This window comes from Pteronotus mesoamericanus, unplaced genomic scaffold, assembly GCF_021234165.1.
Source record: "Pteronotus mesoamericanus isolate MK-2021 breed Mesoamerican mustached bat unplaced genomic scaffold, CSHL_Meso_final contig_82, whole genome shotgun sequence".
In the NCBI taxonomy this organism is placed as follows: domain Eukaryota; kingdom Metazoa; phylum Chordata; class Mammalia; order Chiroptera; family Mormoopidae; genus Pteronotus; species Pteronotus mesoamericanus.
This window is the reverse complement of record NW_026555265.1, coordinates 18,442,413-18,463,558: the sequence shown is the minus strand read 5'-3', so window position 1 is coordinate 18,463,558 and position 21,146 is coordinate 18,442,413. Positions and strand designations below refer to the sequence as shown.

Genomic DNA, 21,146 nt, shown 5'->3' with positions numbered 1-21,146 from the left:
CTTTAAATGTTTCTATCATTCTGTTCAGAAGCTTTAAAGAAACTACCTCAACATAATTTTAATTTTAACATTTATCGATGCTGTTTTCTTTCATTGCCTGAATCACAATTTTATTTTAAAATTTATTTATTTATTTTGTTCTTGTTTTAATCTATCTCCCCCTAGATACTGGGCTTCATGAAATAAGGATTTTCATCTGTTATTGTAACAGTACTTTCTAAGTGCCTAATGGAAATTCTGTCATAGAATAAATATTTGTTGAAAGAATGAATGAATGCTAAATTACTGAAAAATGTGCAACCTACATCATCAGGTTCACTAAACTTTCACAAATACTAGCTCACTATTACTAGTCAATGAACTTGAATGAGACTGAGAAGCTCTTTAGGTTAACTCTACAATTATAAACTTAATAACAAGGAAGTATATCTACCTATGATCATGGAAAGTTAAAAGTTATACAATATGTTAACTGAAAATAAAATTACGTAAGGTATATATATATATATACATATGCTTATGGGTAAAATATTTTACCCATAAGCATATGTATATAAACATATAAATGGATAAAAGGGAATGCATATAATATACATGTATAAAAGGGGATATGTTATACACACATGCATATATAGTACTAATAAAGATATTTATAAAGCAATAATAGATGTCATTTTATTTTCACTTTTTTGTCTGGAATAATCATTATTAAAATGAACATATTTTAAAATATTATAGATAGATGCATAGAAATCTTAAAAGTATTTTGAGAAATTAGATACAATAAAGGAAAATTATTTATAAAAAATAAAAATAAAGATACACTAATGAGAATGAATAATTAAGAAGTAAATAAATCTAAAACCTACTGCTCTAAAACAAATGTATCACATATGGCACACATAGGAAGCTTTTCTTAAGCTACATCTAAAAGGTTTATGGTTTGCAAATGCATATGGAATGGTCACCAGAGACATTTCAATGCAGGTGGTAGAACTGTGAGTGCAATTGAGGAGCCGTATTCTTTCCTTACAAAATGTACTGGTAGGCTATTTAATTATCTCCTAAATTAAAGATGGTACAACTTAAATAAAATTTAACATATATAATATTTTATGGTGAAAATGCTCAGAAAATTTGGAATTGTGTGTGTTACCTGAAGATGTTTCTTCTTAAATTCATGTTCTGCCTTCCCAAACATCTGTTAGGCTTTTTAGGTATCTCTTGATTCCTAGCATGGTACTACATACTAAAGAATTATTTGTTCATTTATCACAAAAATATACGCAAAGCTATAATTTTAAACCTATTAGTTTTTTACTATACTTCACAAAAGTTATACTGGCTTTATACTTTTTCACGTATTTGCATTATTCATAATGACATAATAAACACTAACCTCAGTTGAATCATCAGGTTTTGATATGGAATTATTCCGAAAACGATCAAAATTCCCAAAGCTGCTGCTGCGCTATAAAATAGGAAAAGAAGGAAAAGTAAAGGAAGCTTAGGATTTGTGACTTTTATGGATAAAAGTGCAAAATAGATTATAGTTCCATAAGTATCAGTCATGCAATTACAGTATTAAAAAAGTTCTCTATCGAATAACTAAGGTAACTGAAGGTATAACTATTATTAACATTGTAATTTTACAGCTGGTAAAATTACAAAGTGCCCTTGTATGTTTTATGTTATAGTGTTAAAAACTTTGGAGAAAAACTATTAATTTTTTATTTTATAGTGCTAATTTTGCTCATATGAATGGCATGTATTACTCACCCACCAACCAACTAATAAACAAAGAACAAAACAAACAAAAATAGCATCTTAGTAGATGCATTATGCCTCATAAAGATCATATTTGTCAAAAAATGAATACAATTACACTTCTACTGTTAATTCTTGCTAATTTGTAAAATTCTCTACTTGCTGTCAGAAAGAGAAGACATATGCATAAACCTATTAATAAAATGAAAACAGCTTTTAGAAATGCACCACTAAGTTTTCAAGTAAAACTGAAATTCTTCCACATTTAACATGAAGTTACAGTGAGATCTTGTATCAGTTTCATTTATTGGTTTTGAGGAAAAAGCTTTATTATGTTAACAGAAGTCTTGTTCCCTTGGTTACTTTCTGTCTTGCAAAGCTAAATATTTAGTCTTCTTCAACTTATTCTAGGCAGGCAATTATAAACAATTTCTGATATACTACAAAATAAATAGTTCTCCTAAACACAATTTCAAAAATCTTTAGTGTCAATTAGTCAAAAATTGATATTTCTTCGTTCTATTTAATTTTATACATTGTCTGGGAAAGGTGGATGTTTGATATTATGTCCTTTATGTACCCACAAATCCAAGAGTATGTTCTATCTTCAAAACTTTCTCTCATTTCAAGCTTATATTTTCTAAATAAGCTGGTGGTACTGAAAAATAGCCTGGTGATTAGAAAAGTTATTAATGAGAGCCGGTAATCTATAAAACTGTATTGTCCTTTCAGATGTCACAGCCCACTTTAGTTCAAATGAGCGCCAAAGTCTCTTAGTCTTCACAAGCACTCTTATACTCATCTCTGCTCAACAGCTACCTTTAAAGCTCTTTGTTTCCCTTTGAAATGAACTGAAATAAAAAGATCCTGACATGTGACAATGGGTTAGCTTGATAGACAGTATGATACAAAATATACACCCTAAGGATGATGGCTGTGTTAGACACAATTAATGCCTTTTGCTGACTTGCCACCCCTGCTGAATGAGCCCTTCAGCTTGAGGCAAGCGAAGAAAAAGAAAAAGGCTGAAAACAAGAACCACACTGGAAAATACAAAGCCTTCCCATGCAGAGCTTACTAACCTAGAGTGACTTCCCAAAGTATTAATTGCTCCCACTTGCCTAATAGGCACTTTCACCAGGCCCTCACTGCCCAAGGATCACAAAAGGGGACTGAATGTATTGTTGTATTTCTTAGGAACTATCTGAACACAGAGAAATTTATTATTGTTTTATATACTTGAAACAGTCATATGGACTATTGGAGCCTACGCTTAGGGCAAATTTGTAGCCTACATCCAGCCTGCATCCCGCCTATCAAATATTAATGAGGGTTACAGCATGATTTCCACCATGGGGTAATGGGGTCGTGTTGCCCAAGAGGGTACAGAATAGGCTCACTTCAGCATTTCTCTGCAGTATCTTCTGCCATTAAGTAATCAATAATCACCGTGTTTTAAAATTAATTCCCCCTCATTGTATCGATAAAGAGAAATGAGTTTAGGAGTAGTGGTTTAAGAAGGCTTCAGGACTATTACTTTGGATTTGTCAGTCACCTCATTATGAATCATTCAATAGTTTTAAGCCAGAGGAGTATAATAGGAATCCATGCCAAGAAACCCTTAAGAAGCAAATCTATGTATCTAAAATGACATTTTAAAAATTTCATCATTCTTTAAGTCTAAAAGTCAGTGACTTTTTGAGATGTTTTTCTAGTGCATAGGTTATGGGTTATGAAGAAAAGGGGTTAATATCTACTCTGAAGTATAGACAATGAACAAATTTATAATTTTTATTCTAGTGAAGTTTCTAATGAAAAGGTGAATAATGTGGAAGCAAATTGGCTTCACGACAATAATATTTTATAAATGAGAATGTATTATTGGAATATTGACAATTTTCCATGGCATAGCTGTAATGGATTAGATTTAGCAAATATTATCCTGGGACAGAAGCTCCCATCAAGACAGAACTTACATATATATGCACAGAAGGGTAACTTAAATAAAAATGCAATTCAGATTTGAGATAATGCTTTGTTTCTGTTGACATTAGATCATACTTAGTCTTTAAGTAGACTCTATATCAATTTATAGTCTTTTGATGTCCAATTAAATATGTTTGTAAAGTGACACAACACCTGCAGTGGGTAATTTGGCAAAACTAGCAAAATTACCTTTGTCTTTGCCCTTTGACCCAGCAATTCCAGTTCTAGACAGATATACCAGAGATACACTTGGATATGAATTGACTTACACATCGACATTCATTGTAAAAGTTTTATATTATCAAAAAACTGTAAACCTCAATGTTTATTATCAAAAAAGTACTGAGTGAATAATATACGGTGAAACAAAGGACTTGGGTGCCTCTGTAAGTAACTGAAATATATCTCTTTATACTGTTAAGGAATGATCCCAAGATACAGTATAAGTGAAAAAAAGACACAGTGAAGAAAAACATCCATAGAAGGCTACAATTTTCATAAGGGTTGAAAATATATGAGTATTTTAGTACTGGAAAATATCTTTTGTCTTTCTTGGAGAAATGGGACCAAACAAACGAAATAAAAGAGATGGGAAAAAAACAGACTTCTTTGAATATACTTTCTTTTGTAAATTTGACTTTAAAAACATGTAACTGTTTCACATATTATGTTTTACATATTTATAAACAAAATTAAATAAAACCATCCTTAAAAATTTCAGATAAAAATAAACAAATGAACTTAATTTCATATTTAAGTGGTGGCTTAGAGGAATTATTTTAAGTGATTTTAAAAAACAGTAAATTGACTGTCCAAAAGCCAAAAAAAAACCAAACTAACTAAATTTTAACCTGTTTTTAGTAATCACATTGCTATTAATAATATTGATATATATTTTAAAAAGGTTAAGGGACAATGAAAACAAGTAATAATGTCAATGACATTTGGAGTCAAGATTCTCAGTCAGAATTCTCACAATTCTCATCTTGTCATACCATAAAGCAAGTAAGCTTTCGAAGACTATTGCCTCCAAAACAACACAGTGACCATATTGAAAATATTCACACTGGAGTGAACTGTATCCAAAGATGGGATAATTTTATTATCAATGGCTCTTGTTTGTGTGGCTCAGTAGATTGAGAGCCAGCCTGTGAACCAAAGGGTTGCTGGTTCAATTCCCAGGCAGGGCACATGCCTGGGTTGTGGGCCAGGCTCCCAGTTGGGGGCACACAAGAAGCAACCACACATTGATGTTTTTCTCCCTCCATTCCTCTCTAAAAATAAAAACATAAAATCTTTAAAAATTAAAAAAAATTTATTGTGAATAATACCTAAAATATATGAAAATATATCTAATATTTCAAAATTCATAAGTTCATAATTATACTAAAAAGAGAAAATCCAGTAGTTACCTTTGGAAATGTTATATGTAGTTATATTATTAGAACTGACAATTAAAGGGAAATACATTTGACCTGTTTGTCTTGTATGAAATATATTTCAGACTAACTACATACATAATGAGGAAAAATCTCCTTCTATATGTATATGTATATTCTAACAAATCAATTAAGAGTAATGAAATTACAAAATTACTCGTTTGTAAACCCCTAATGCAATGATGGATGTAGAAAATATTTATCAATGGCTACTCCGATTACCAAAAGAGAGAATCAGAATGTCTACTTCATAATGGAAGCACCTAATACCACCAACAAAAAATTCTTTAAAAAAATCAATCACACCAAGCTCTCTATTTCACTACCAGATTAAATACAGAGACAGAGGAACATGTCAAATGATACCGAGAGAATGCAGTCTATCATAAAAATCTAAACAATGAGAAAATCTACAGGACAAATGACCTGATTTTAAGCTGATCAATAGAAACAAATAAAAGAACAAAAAGAAAGTAAAGATTAAGAACTATTAAGAACCTATCCATGGATCGTGTTTACATACACATCAAATAAACTGCTATCGCTAAAGCACTAAGAAAACAACTGACAAAATTTTTTAAATAAATGGTTCTTTGGTGATATTACAACTTTTTATTTGTAATTCAACACAATCTAGTGAGGGGCAGCAAGTGTGTGAAGTGTGTGGGCATAAAGAAGACACATGACCGGCCATTATTTAATGTTTAACTGGATGATGGATATATGGGTAGATTGTACTACTCTCTACTTTAACATGTGTTTGAAATTCTCTATAACAAAATGTTGGATCAGGAAAAGAGAAATGTACCTATATAAGCAATAAAAATAATTTACAAAATGTTAATATGTGGGAATAGGATATATGGGAAAACTCTGTACCTTCATCTCAAATTTGCTGTGTATCTAAAACTGTTCTAAAAAATAGTCTTAAAAGAGTTAATCCAGGTGTCTTCTGCTGAAAACAAAACAAAACAAAACAAAAACATAAAACAAAAAAAGAGAAAGTCAATGGCAGCAAATTTCAAAGGAACAAGTTTGTAAAAATATCATTAGTATTGCTTAAGTCAGTTGTTTAAAAGTACAGGCATATTTAAGGAGGAAATAAAGTGTTGTCCCCTAATTTGTTTTAGTACGACTAACTTTCTGATATAAATGTATGCTATTGGATTGCCTTTCGAAGACGACCTGAGATAACATGGTGAAGATTACCTTCTTCCATATAGTCTACATGGTTTCCACAAAAATAGAGCTGAACAAGTCATTTAGGGTGTTTGAACATGTGTGCATGTGTCGCTACATAATGCAATGTATGATTAAAATAACTTACGATGATTAATTTTTTGTTAGTCACATTTCTTCTCTAGTTTTAACAATTCCAATTATTACAGATGATATAAAGCTGGCAGTGTTCTTATAAATCATCTAGTCCTTCTCAATGAGAAAACTGTTATAGGAAACAAAACTTGCAAAAAATATCCTTCTCTTTTAATTCTCCACTCTGATGTATGCTCCACTATGCCATTCCGTTACAAAGTGTGGCTCTTATCTTCTATTTTCAAAGAAACTTGCTATCTGAGCAGGATAGAAAGTGTGGAAAGTAACTTGATAGAAAGAATGAAACTGAATAGACTTCTTAGAACAATGACCAGCCTAAATTTATCAACATGAAGGAAAATTATGAAGTCGTTTTTTAGAAACATAAATCATCCTTTTACGAAAACCAAAAAAAAAAAATTGAACTTTATTTTTATTTCTTATCCACCCACCACCTTTGGGGTCTTCAAGTAAAATCTTACTTCTATCATGACTTAATATTTGGGTAAGGGACTGATGGAAAAGCTTCACACATTTCAAGGAAAAAATTTGCATATGTGTGTCACACATGCCCTGTATTTTGAATATACTGGCAAATTAAAAACTACATACACTCTGCCAGTGAATTCTCACATATCATCTCAATATTGCACTTAAAGCATTGGTTAGTAATATCCACTAGAAGATAGAAAATTCTGCTTATATGAATTTTCTATAATAATAGTATGTTAAAACTCAGTAAGCTTGTCAGCCTTTATCCAAAGATATTTGAAGATTTAATTGTTCTAGCAAACTCAGCTTCTGAAATGTTTTCAGTAGTGTGAAACAAATTTAATTCACTTAAAATAATCAGTTAGGATTGCCTCAGTGTTAAATAATTACACCATCATGTGGTGTCAATAGAAGATGGTTGTGTGGGGCATCAGAGGGGTTAAGGGTAAAAGACAACCAGAGCTATGAAACATGGCCTTCAACTTAAACTTGGGTAATGGCAACCCAATGCTCAAATACATATCAGTGTTCTAAATATTTTTAATGTGCATCTGGACTCTTAGAACAAGTAAGTTTGTCTGGTTCAGCATCTTTTCTATCAGCTGCAAAATATCTAAAGGAAGTGCAGATTCTGACTCCACCATCATATTTTTAAATTGTGTCAAAATTTCCATGTTAAAGCTCTACTTTCAGAAGTTGATGTGTCACGAGATGTTTTCTGCAAACTGAAACTGCCTCAAAGAAAATTACCCAAAGGAGAAAAACTAGAACTAAAAAAAAAAAAAAAATCAATGCAGAATGAAAAGTGGTTATTTATATCAGCCTATTTAATGTAACAAACATAACTTTTACCAGCAAAACAGACTCACATATTTAACATTCTCAATTGTACTTCTGCATGATTTATTACTGTATCTCAAGATTTAGATTTGCATCCAATAGGCAGTAAGTCATGCTGCACTTTTAGGAACTGAATAGAAATTAAGATATTCTTTTTTTAGTTGAAAGGAGTTTTTAAAATAAGTAGTATGGATATTTCTTAAATATCTTTTTTCATGTAAAAAAGCATAATGTGGCAAAAGTTCAGTCACCTGATGTCACTGATTCTTACAAAATGCTATTCAATACAAAGGAAATGATAAGCTTTTAAAAATGTGACCATGATCAGGCAAGAATCTATCCATCTATCCTGGAGAAATGTATACTTTATTGGTGTCATCTACCAAATTACTTCAATAGATAAGAGCTAAACAGAGCCATACTCAAATGCATGGTATACAATATAGAAGCAGTTGCTAAAGGCAGATTATATTTATACACAAAAAATGAAGTTAATTATGTATAATAGATGTCAACTTGGGAATTTATATTCTCCCATTTACAATACTAATTTGTATTGACTACCTACTACATGAAAGGCATTTTGTGTTTATATGCCTATACCTACGTGATTTATAATCAATCTAAAGAGAGGTCCATTAAAATGATCACAGATTATGGAAGTAAAATTAGTCGAAATCAATACAATTTGAATTTGCTTAATCATCTTCAAACATTATTTACTCTAAGAGGTTGTAAAGTTATTGACTGAGGAATTCTTTAGAAGTTACTAAGTCCAAATATGGTGATTGTTAAAATGATGGTAAAGTAACAAAAAGGTGATGGACCACACATCATTTATTAAAAGGAGTTCTGCATTACAAAAATGTGCCTAACGTAATTATCTCCTGAATTCTTACATGAAGAGATAGAAAGGTTGTCTCTAGTGAACATAGTGAACATAATTTTTTTTCTAGGTAACTTGACAGAATGTGATACCAAAGATGAATAATTCAAATTTCTAATTATAAAAAATATGAATTATCTTCATACAAATTTGGAAATTAACTTTTGTTATGTGCACATTAATTTTTTTCCATTTATAACCAAATATTAAATAATTTTAACTGTGGTCACATTATTATCAACTATTTTAATCCTAAAATTAAACTTTAAAAACAATAAGTAAATCTGCATAAATAATCAATAAAAGAAAATAATATTGAATATTATGCTAGAAGAAAGCAACAGTTATTTAGAAGAATAACTTTGAACTACTAATCATACAGGCTTTACTATACTGACCATAACTTTAAGGATCAAATATTATGGTTTTCTTATTAAAGGCCTAATTCTATTTGTTCTACCTAATAATGAAATTATATCATATGTATTAAGTATAGTATCATTAATCTAAAAGAAAAACTATTAAAATGTAAAAAGAAATTATGTCAAAGGGATTTTTTTTAAAAACATCACACCATCCCACTATTCCATATTGCAAAAAGGATTTTTAAAAAGAAAGAGGAACTTATTCTTAGACAAATTAAACTGAACATTCTCTTTAAAGATCTTAGACTTAGGCCTTATTTCCTTCTCAGTAACCAGTAATGAAAAATATGTTTCATTTGCTGGCACATGGTGGAAGAATGTACAGTATTTTTAAGTTCTTAACGTACTTTTTAATATATTTAATAGTTGAATGTGTTGACTCAAGCTCATCTTCCTGAAAAATTTCCTAACAAGTTTACCAGTCAAATGTTTATATCACTAAACCCAATTGCTCTAGTTTTAAAATAAAAAGTAAAATTATCACAAAGTGACAAACATTCATAGTACCCCCTGCTTTGAAATCAGGGTTAAATAAAGGAGTAAAAATTAAGTATGAAAAATTGAACTCATTAAACAAATTTTCCCATCAAATTCTCTGGAACAAAAACTCCACTTTAGTTACCTCCATTAGTCTTAAACGTCCTCTGCATTCCCTTGGCCTCTGGGTACAAAATAACCTTTCTGAATGTCTCTCCAAAGAATATTTTAGTCATGCAGTAATCTCCTTGAACACAAGTAATGATAACAATAAGCTAATTCTCAAAAAGGTTTTTTTAAGTCATTTTTACTACTTTTAAATGAGTGTGTTTGATGCATGATTTTGGTCCCCTGATTAATGGTCACGGGCAGCCCAGCTCCTGGAGTTGTAATGTTTCCACGAGCCTCCCTCCAGCAGAGCTCGGCCATTAATCCAGTGGCATATGTCAGCTCAGCAGAGCAAGGTCACTCTTCTGCTTCAAGGGGAACCTTTTTAGAAATAATAAAACTGACAGAAAGTTCTTTTTTGCATGCTTTATGCCACCTGAGGTTGAGTGCTGCAGTTAATATCATAAAGCTTATAAACATTCCCATCTCAGGCAGTAGCCGCTGCCACTATGCTTAGGAATTTAAACTTTTTTTTCTTAGTAGGAACAGACATGTTTATGTGGTGCAAATATATGATATGTAATCCCAAACAGGGAAGGAATAGGTGGAAAAAATTCTAGTAAATTCATGCTAGGATATTTGGAAGAGACTTTTGGGTTCTCTAAATTCCTCATTGTCTATTACATTTATTTTTCTTTCAGTAAATTTGGATTTGGCTATATAAATATTTCAATCTATTGAGTGGTATCAAAATGTAATAGCAGTGGTGGAAATGAACTCAGTTTATGATAATTCCTAAATCAACTATACAATGCCTGATAACTGTGGAACATTTATCTTTGAGAAATTTTATTTTTAAAATCATAAACATTTGTTTCATTGATAATGGCTGCTTTACAATTGACAAATAATTATAGAGAGCTATTTATTATCTAAGTATTTTAAAATTTGTAGATGGCCTGATTTAGAAAAGATGGTAATGGTTGTATAGAACTAACAATATAAAGAATATCTGTTCATAAGAATTAAAAAATTAAACTAATTATGTATGTATTACCTTTACTTAAAAAAATCGAAGTTGCATAGCTATTACCATGTGAAATAGAAAAACATTTAGCCAAATATCCAAGTTGTCGTATCACTAACAAATTATAAAATAGAATTTGATACAAGGTAAATCTGTCTGAAACTTATTCCAAGAATTTAAATTATGAAAAATGTAGGAAAGAAAGGGTTTTTTTTGTTTGTTTGTTTGCTTGTTTTTTGTCTTCATTTTGTATATAGAGAAAACGTGGGGCCAATTGGCAACTCGGGCCAGTCCTTCTAGGACACCAGTCCTTGGCCAGGTCTCCATGTCCAATATCAGGCTCTCATTTTAGCAAGTAGAAACTTCTTTTTTTCAAGCTTTTCGGGAAAAAAAGCATCCTTAGGGGGGACTGACTCAAACTAAACTGATAAGATACCCAAAATGGCAATACCAAGTACTGATTAGTTATGAGAAATTCAACTGCCAAGAAGAATGTATATCCTTATTGACTGATCTAAAAAGTGTCTCCCCTGGGAGAAATACTGCATGAGATACAACATCATTGTTGGGACTTTTTTGTGTTTAGTAGAATCACAGTATAGTGAATTAGATGATATTAAGGGCTACAGAGACAGAGTTACAATAGCCCAAAGCACGCATCTCACCTAAGTGAACAAGTCTGCTAAACTAAATGGAATATTTAGTTCAGCTGGTCTGGATTGTTCTTCAGACACAGTGGCAAACTTATACTTCCCCACTTACTTGTAGGCTCCCTGAAAAGTAACACCTTTTCCAAATCCTTTTTTTCCCCTCTTCAGGTGGATTACATTACACTTTTTGATTATTTTGCTTCATTTCATTCTGATTCTAAGAATGATTACTTTGTTTTATGTGGGTGTAACCCAGATTTTTATCAGTGACCCATTTAAAACCTATGTCTTGAAGTAGACTACTTCTTTAGATGACTAATATTATCCATTAGTCATTCAACACTTACGGTACTTATATTGAGAAATCACAACAATGTTCCATATTACAAATGTTTTTGATGGCAACCAAAGTGTAATAGAAAGTACATGGGCTCTGAAAGTCAATAGGATTCAATTCCCCTTGCCCCAAGAAAAATTTCAGAGATACCAAAAACGAACAAACAAACAAACAAAATGTGTTCTTGTTGCTTACTTCAGTTGGAAGGACTTAGTGAAATAATCTATGGTAAGAGAAACGATGCAGGTATGGAACAAATGCCATTGGAAATGGAAAGGAAGTGGAGACTATTATTCAAACATGTACTATGTGCTAGGAAATTTACATGTGGCAATTAACTTAATTCTCACATCAATCCTATGTGACATGTTTTAACACATTCCTTTCTTCAGACAAGCACAACAAACCTCAAAAGAAGTTTAATAAAATGTTCAGCTTTCCCTTGTTAGAACATATCAAAATAGAACCTCAAATCCTGCCTAGGAAACTTTAGCTCATGTCCCCTATTGCTTTGCCCTCTAATGCACTGCCTTGGCTAACTGGTGGAGGTTTTTTTGAGGGAGTGAGAATCCAACAGAGTATTAAAAGATAGATATGAATTCATGAGTTGAAAAAAATGGAGGAAAAAGCATTGTAGGCTATGGAAATCAGACAGGAAAGCATGAGAGTGGTCAGAGCCACTCAAAGATGAGATTTGGATACACAAAAGAGGCACCAAGAGTGCTCATGCACGGAGTGTCAGCGAAGTGAAAAGGCAGCAAGTGGCGAGCAAGTGTAGGTGAGAGGCCTCGAACAGATCTGTCCCTTACAGAGCTCAGAGGAAGCCCACCTGCCAGCACCTTGATCTTGGACTTTGAATTTCCAGGCCTGAGAGAAAATAAAGTTCCATTCTTTAAGCCACACAGTTTGTTGTATTTTGTTATGGAAAGCCTAGAAAACTAATACAGATGAGGTGAAAATTTCCAAAGCTCTTTCTATTAGGGCAGAAAGGGAACGGGCCAGCTGTGTTGACAAATGGCTCTACGTATGAAAGAATCACTTCATCTACCACTAGAGGCAGCTTAAAACACTCTTCTATTCTTATTAATCAATTCTTAATGGAAGACATTTTTGTTCTCTGCTAAGGAGCCAATTATCAAAAGTCTTGTTTCTAGAAGTTCACCTAAATCCTTAACACATAGAAAGCAAGAGAAATGAATCAGTTAGGTAATGCTAAATTGGGAACTTAGATTTGAACAGTATGGACTTCATTATATATACAAAAAAGAAAGGGGGGGTGCAGGGATAATGAAGCCATTTATCTCCAAAGCAAGGCAAGAAAAGATTAGAGATACTTATCTCCTTAAATTAATTTTTAACAAATCCAGTGTATTTGTCGTCACAACAGCGACTTGATACTCTTCTACAGGATATAATATCCAAATTTCCAAATGGGAGTCTACACTGCCATCATTTCTCTCAACCATTTGTCTTCTGAACTTTCTGTATATTGTCTGGGCACCAGTTTTGTTTTGTTTTGTTTGTTTGTTTTTAATTCACTTATAACCAATCTTTGGCTCCAAACTTTTCTTTTGCTACTTGCTTGCAAAAAACCCCCAAAAACTTGATTATAGATTCAGGAGGTTTTCAAGGTTAAAATTATTTAACTTTCAAATTATTAAATATGAATGAAATGAGGAAATTATTCATTCATCTCTTCTGATTTGAAGTGCCCTAGAAATAAAAATTAAATCCAATAAAAACTATTTTGAATTAAAAAAACAGAAAACTTTAGGAAGTGGCACATCATTTTGACAGTGAATTTGTGCTGGCTATGAGCAGAGGAATGAGGTTATTTCTCCTTGGAATGTAGGCATGAGCTGAAAGCAAGAACAGTGCAACACGGTGGCAGCCTTTCTGTTTATCATCTTTCAAGCATATGCACTAACTTTCTTATACATTTTCAAAAGTATACAATATGCACAAATTCATCCAAAATTCAACATCTCTTAACATCCGCCCTTGCCACTTCCGTTGTCTGAGCCACCGTCCTCTCTTAGTTTCTGGAATTGCCAGTTTCTGGAACTGGGTCTTATCTTCCTGCGTCCTCCCTCACTCCTTTACTGTATTCAAAACACAAAAGACCAAATCCACTAAAATGTAAGCCAGATCCTCCTCTTCACAAAATCTTTCAATACTGGCCTAAATCCTAACCCTCTCTGATCTGGCGTTTTGTGACCGATTGTCTCCTTGCTTGTGTCTGCTTCATTGTTACTCAAACACACCAGGGACCCTCCCACCTCAAGGCTTTGGGTTTGCTCTTTCCTCTGTCTGGACTGTGACTTCCTCAGCCATCCTCATGGTCAGCTCCTCCATTCCCTTCAGGTCCTTTTTCGAATGTCCCACTCTCACCAAATCTTCCCTGGTCCTTTGTATTTCATAACCCTCCTTCTCTTCTTAGCCTTTATCATTACCCAGCATGCTGTATATTTAAACTATTTATCTTGTTTATTGTCTGTCATTCCCAGTAAGTGTAAATCCTATCAGGACAGTGATCTTAGTTTTATTCACCACTCTACTATCAGCCTATGGTCAGCCAAGTGTGTCCAACATGCGGCCCGCATGCAGCCCAGGATGGTTGTAAGTGAGGCCCAACATGAAATTGTAAATTTACTTAAAACATTATGAGATTTTTTTGTGATCATGTGTTGGAATGTACTTAATGGGTGGCCCAAGGCAATTCTCTGTCTTCTGGTGTGGTGCAGAGACGCCAAAAGGTTGGACACCCCTGGATACCCTTCATAGTAAGCACTCAATAAATATTTGTTACTTTGAAGAATGAGTGAATGGATGGATGAATGCATTAATTAATGAATTTTTAAGTCTTTTGACAAGATTAGTAGGAAAAAAATGGCTCCAGATTGGTAAACTCTAAAAATTTTTGATGCTCATGCATATTCTATATGAGGTAAATCAGAATATTTGAAGATGGAACCCAAGCATCAAAGTTTCTTAAAGCTCTTCAGTGATTCACATGTGCAACCTAGGTTGAGAATCATCAATATGAACATTGTTTTCAAACTTTAAAGTCATCACAGAACTCCTGGGTATCTTGTTGCAACATACATTCTAATTTACTAGGCCTTGGGTTGAACAGAGATTCTGCATTCTAACAAGTTCTTGGGATAACAATGCTGCTACTCTGAGGATCACACTGAGGAGCAAATACATTTACTGATATTTAACTCAACCTTGATGGCCCTGTGACACCTTTTATTATGGTCTATACTTTGTTTTCTCCTTTTCTATGCTTTATTTTATTTTATTTTATTTAGTTTTAGGTTTGCATTATAATGCATTATATAATATATATAATTGCATTATATAATTTACCTTAACTTTTTCTCAGAAAACAAATGTGACATAAATACTAACTAAATACATAAATGAAATGCACCTCTGGAGAGATATTTTGTTCCCAGAGGGTTTAATAAATAAAGGTGAAAATAAACATTTATTTACATCCACCATTTTTAAATGGAAAAATAAATTTAAAATATTACCCACATTGTATATCACATATTATATTTGAGATCACTTTGGAAAATCAAAACATTCAACTGAATTCATATAGATTGAAGTCTGAAAATCATACCCCAGATGAAAAAACCAAAAGAACTAGTAGGGTATAAACTCAGAGATTTAGAAGAAGAAAAATTGTCCCATATAATCCCAAATCATTTAGTAGCTATGATATCTTGGGCAAAATATTTCACATCTACAGTACTGTTTTCTTTCCTGTAAATTAGAGAAAAAAAAGATAATGCCATAAACCCCCCTCCCCCGACCGCGCCCCGGAAATGCCTTGCCTAAGTTAAGCACCGGTGGATATACACTTCTCCTTTCTTTCTCCTTTCTTACACTTGGTTAGATAAGAGTTAACATGTATCTTAACATTCTTGATAGGAAAAGCGAGGAAGAAAGCTCTTTAATGCCAAAACTATGTGTCATCCTTGTCTAGAAGCACAAATTCGCACAGCGGGCAGTGCAGTGAAAACAGCTCATAATCAACTCATCACCTCTTACCATTGCTATGATCAAATGCAAAGGGAAGGAATGCCACTTCAGTCATTGCTAGAGAAAATTAGCACCTGTGACACTAATGGTGTCTCATTTACTATGCACTGTAGATTTTTTAAAGTGGTAAAAAAAAAGGTTTTTATTTCCAGAGCTGCCACCATTTCAATGTTTTCTTTTGAAATAACAGTGGTATTTTAATCTCTTTTACTCAAAGAAAAAACCTCAGTTAAAATTTATCAATACATATCATTAATCCCAGCCAAAAAAAGGCCAGTTGATTCAGTTGTAGAATTTTATTTTTGGGATCTATACCTTTTCTATTTTTGAAGTTTCTAACATATTCCTTGACCTGGAATGAAGGCCTACTATTATGTAAGGACAGGCATCTCTAGGGGTTTTTGCACAACATTGGTGGTATAGGTGTGTTTTTTTAAAATAAAACTTAAAAATGAATGTTATATTTACTCATAGACATACAAACTTTCTTCTGTACATAATAACAGACTTGCTACCAAGAATAAAGAAAGTATATAACGCTGGTGAGCATTCATACTTGAGCTAGACTACATACAGTAGACTCAAGAAATTTGATTCAGTTTACAAGTATTTATTGAGTCTATTACATTGAAGGTATTATTCCAGGTGCAGGAAGGGGATACATGCCTATCCTTATCCCAATATTAGGTCATGATTTTTCTTTGACAATTTGAATATATGAATATTAAGGAAGTTTTACTGTTGCTTTACAATAAATGGTGAATCTTGTGTGGACACTTGGAGGGACTTTGCAAGTGGAACTCCTGCATTTTATTAGACACACAATGAAGGATCTCTAAATTCCTTTCCAACTTACAGAGGCTCTTAAAAATGTGTTCTGCCTGGTTTCCTTAACATTTAGCTGGTAATTAAGACAAATAGAAATAATATCTACAGTCCCTATGCTTGTAATGCAGCATAATATTTAAGAACAGGAGTACTGGAAACTGATAGGTGTATTTATATCACATAGTTTTATTATTTACCTATGTGTCTTTGCTCAAGTTAATTCACCTCCTCCATGAGGCTAAATAAGAGTGATTCCCATACAGAATTGTTATAAATGTTAAATCAATTAGTATACAGATAGCTCTGAACATAGCAACTGGAATGTAATAAACTCACAATAAATATAGAAAACAAAAAATAAAACATTTTAGTTGGAAAAGCAGTCAAGGAAAATTATGTTCTATAATGTAAGAATTTATGGAGTATAATGATATCATATCTTATCAAATATGAATCCTGGATATGCTTAAATTTTTAAAAAATCATGATCAGCAGTGAGCACTCATGATAAGAAGGTAAAAACAAAACTGAAGAAGGAAAATACATTATGGTACCTTGTCTATATATTAACCAAGGCTATTTTTGATCAAGTATTGTAGAACAACCATTTATCAAATTTCTTTCTTAATTTGGAATGTACCTACACACTATAGAGACATCTGAGATACAAACTGAACTTGTTGGAATTTATTAACATTCCAGCACACATAGTGGGCTTCTCATAATAATTTCACAAGGCTTTTCCAGTTTCCCTTACAAAATATCTCTGGTATTTCCCTCATAACCTATACTGTGAATATCTTATAGTAAATATGCATACGGTTAATCCTATTTATAAGCTATTTGAAAGAAAGAACCCATACCCAAAATGGAGAAACAGAAGAATAAAGAGTAGAAAAGAGGACACATTGATGTTAAAATTATATACAATAAAACTATATTTTAACATGTGTTTTGACTTATTATTTTGATTCATGGACATGTTTATCAGTAAGTCTTATGAACATAAGAAAATAGTAAATTGTTTTGAATATAGGACAGATACAATCTATTGCTATATTTCATATCCATGATTGTTTTTAATTCTTCTTACAGTTATAAGAATTATTTTAAAATACATTTAATAACAAAGCCTTTCATAATTTTTATTTCAGGTAACATTAGATATAATATGTATTCATCATTTGAATTGGGTGTTAGGTCACTGAAAAAACACACACAGGAGTTAACATGAACTAGGTGATTAAATAATATTTCTCTAATTTTTAATGTTGCTCATTAGTTTAGTAATTACAATGAAATACAAGGAAATCTCAAAAATTCTGAAATAGTGTAGCATAAAGAGTGTATGTTTCTGAATTAAAAGATGCAAACAAGTAACTGGTATATGGTTAATCAGTGTAGTAACAGTGATTCCCTATATTTAAGACTGTTTTCTTGACAGTTCTATTTTATTTTTCTAGACATGGACCTTATGTTCCCTTCTAGTAGATGAAGGAATTTGCACTTTTCATTTTTTTACCATGTATTTGTAAGATTTTCATGACATCCATCAGTAACATCTCTTACGGATTCTGGTCTTTTTCTATAAAATACACTAGGAAAATTATCCAGTAAAATAAATGTTTCTAAGCTATAATTACAGTATAATAATTGGGAAAATATTAACTTCATATTAAAAAGAAAGGATTTAATCAATATGGAATATATGAAAAAGGTACTTGTACATATACAATCACAAAGCTCTTTAAATTGGTATAGAATGGAGAAAGAACATGTGGTGCATATATGCAATAGAATATTATTCAGCCATAAAAAGAATGAAATCTTATCATCTTCAACAACATGAGCAGACTTAGAAGATATTATGCTAAATGAAATAAGTCAGAAAAATACCATATGATTTCACTTACATATGGAATCAAAAATAAAATAAATAACAAACAAAACGGAAGCAAATTCATAGATACAGAGAACAAATTCATGGTCACTAGATGGGAGAGGGCGGGGAGATGGGTGAAAAAGGTGAAAGGGATTAAAAAGTACAAACTGCCAGTAATGAAAATAGTCATGGTGATGTAAAATACAGCATAGGGAATATAGTAAATAATATTGTAATTACTCTGTATGGTGTCAGATGGGTACTAGACTTATTTGGGTGATCATTTTATAAAATATATAAATGTCTAATGATATCGTACATCTGCAACTAATACAATAGTGTACATCAACTATACCTGTAAAATAAATTAATTTTAAAATTTATATAGAATAAATCATGTATCTCAAGAAAATAGGAGCTCATTTATGACAAAAGTTAGTATTTCCAAAGTGACTATATTCTGTGATAGATCGTGTTCTCAGATGCATATTTTATCAATTTTTTTTTTTGCTTTTCTGAACAAGTCAATAAGATGAACAATACTCCATATGTATTACAATAGTTTCTGCAATTAAGGCAGATCATAATAGACTGAAGTATCATTTTGAAAATAGTTTAATGGCATAGTAACTCACTGTATAATATGAGCTATTCCTATTATGTAGTCTTTATGAGATATTCTAACTTTAGATTTTAAATACTTGGAGGAAAATCACTGCTTCATATTAACTTTGTGATCTTCCTAAGTCTACTATTATAAACTCAATATTATTGCACTTAATCAAGTAAATTTTATATAAAAATATTAAATAGAAAGGTAAGTGATGCTTTTAGAAACTGTTTTTTTTCCTCTCTGGAAAAAATGTTACCTTGAATTTTTATTACATTAGGGAAAAAAGACAGAAATTGTGATGTGTTATCCAGCTGTATTTCTCAGTAAAGGTGCTTGCTTGTCTATCCTTTATCAGATCTTTGTGTCAGAAAGAATTAATGTAAAATTAATTGATTCTTAGCTTCCAAAGATTGGAAATCATTTATTTTTAGTTTCTTTCAGGGAGGTCGTATGTAACTTGCAAGGAGTGTTAAAATATTGACTATCGTTCAATGCTGCATCAATACAAAAGTTCACAATCAATTCCCAACTCCTTTCTGTCAGAATGGGTGCCAAGCGTATAGTGACCATTAAGGTAGTAAAATAGTCCTTTAAAGAGACATTTTAACTCAAATATTGTCTCTTCATGAACAGATTTAAAATGGTAATTATGTAAGAAATTCAAGAAATGTATAAGTATTAGAAAAAGTCTCTGCACCAGTACTTAATAACTTAATAACTAATTTAGATATCTGCAATAGGATTTAAATAGGCTATCTCATGCCTTACTTTTTTAAAGTGGCAGTTATTGTCAAGACAAAGAATCGAACAACATGCCAAATAGAACCAACTTTACAAATTTACTAATTTATGAAGCTTTGATTCTTCCCAAAACACAACCCAATCCTCTCCTTAGTTCAAGAGACAAAATAGAAGAATAATATCTACAACAAATTTTCATATTTTAATATTAAAAATAAAAATAATCAAATATTTAACATAAATATTTATTTTAAAACCTTCTCATAATTAAATATATTGTGAGAAGCTGAGCACTTAAGGGATAAAAGGCATTCAATATATTGTTAAATAGATATTGACAATTTTATTGTCATTAAAAATGTGCAAGAATGTTTTATAATATCAGTCTTTAACACAAAGGCCACCAAGTGGATTTCCATGAAGTTGGTAATCTGAGCTCCAAGTTCAGTTCAAGATGTAAGTGATCAAATATGAACTATAAGATATAATTACAAAGACAATAATTGTCAGGTATTATTTAACTTCTAACTTTGCTATTAATTTTTTTCCATATTTGCCATGAGGCATTCAGCTCTGTGGTTGAATTTATGACTGACAAATAAGAACTATGTGTGTGTCTGTATTCTATTACATGGTTTAGTTTTGTTTGACTATGTATAAAATTGTCTTACCTTTGGTTTTTGATGTTTCTCCTTCTCTGAAACATTGGATGGTTTTCTCTTCAGCATTTTGAATTCAGACTCCGAGTGCACTTCCTGTCCTTACAGAAACAACTGAAGACAGTCAGTAGTGTGCCGTCCGTGGTGTTCAGCAGTAAGTGAGCTTGAGCCCTGGGACCTCCCACTTCCTCTTTTGGTCAGGATATGATTTCACATTTACACGGGTAAAGTTTTTGGCTTTTTTTTTTTTTATAGTTAATCTTTGGTATCTCTTTAATGTTCTGTTTCTTCTATATTCTATGAGGTAAATTTATAAATTTCATACTTTGCCATGCATGCAGTTATCATTAAGACTATAAGGATTACAAATTTATTTTAAGTTTATATAAAAATAAAAATTTATAACACTTTCTATGGGTAGAGGGAAGAAAACATCTGAACCAATAAATAAAAGTTGAGATGTAGGCTTTTCAGTTTAAAAAAAAATTAAGAGAATACTCAGGGCAGTCAATTTTACATGTCTAAGTAAATTTTGTTAGAAGATTAAATAAACTATACTTTATAAGATATCAGTCCTATTTAAGGCATGTATTATGTACTTAAAAATGGAGTATAGGTA

General features: G+C 31.8%; 1 protein-coding gene across 2 annotated transcripts in view; it reads right to left on the bottom strand.

Moving 5' to 3' along the window:
* SAMSN1 (SAM domain, SH3 domain and nuclear localization signals 1) overlaps nt 1–20,700 on the bottom strand; it is a 47,894-nt gene extending 27,194 nt beyond the window's left edge. Inside the window, exons 1-2 of one of the 2 annotated variants that reach the window (XM_054585226.1) lie at nt 20,540–20,700; nt 1,400–1,471 (exon numbers count right to left, since the gene is read on the bottom strand). In XM_054585226.1, the coding sequence (XP_054441201.1) occupies nt 1,400–1,471; nt 20,540–20,596 (129 nt within the window). In that variant the 5' untranslated portion in view covers nt 20,597–20,700. The remainder of the gene's footprint in view (nt 1–1,399; nt 1,472–20,539) is intronic. The other variant, XM_054585227.1, reaches the window with a different exon arrangement.
* Between the last annotated feature and the right edge of the window lie 446 nt (nt 20,701–21,146).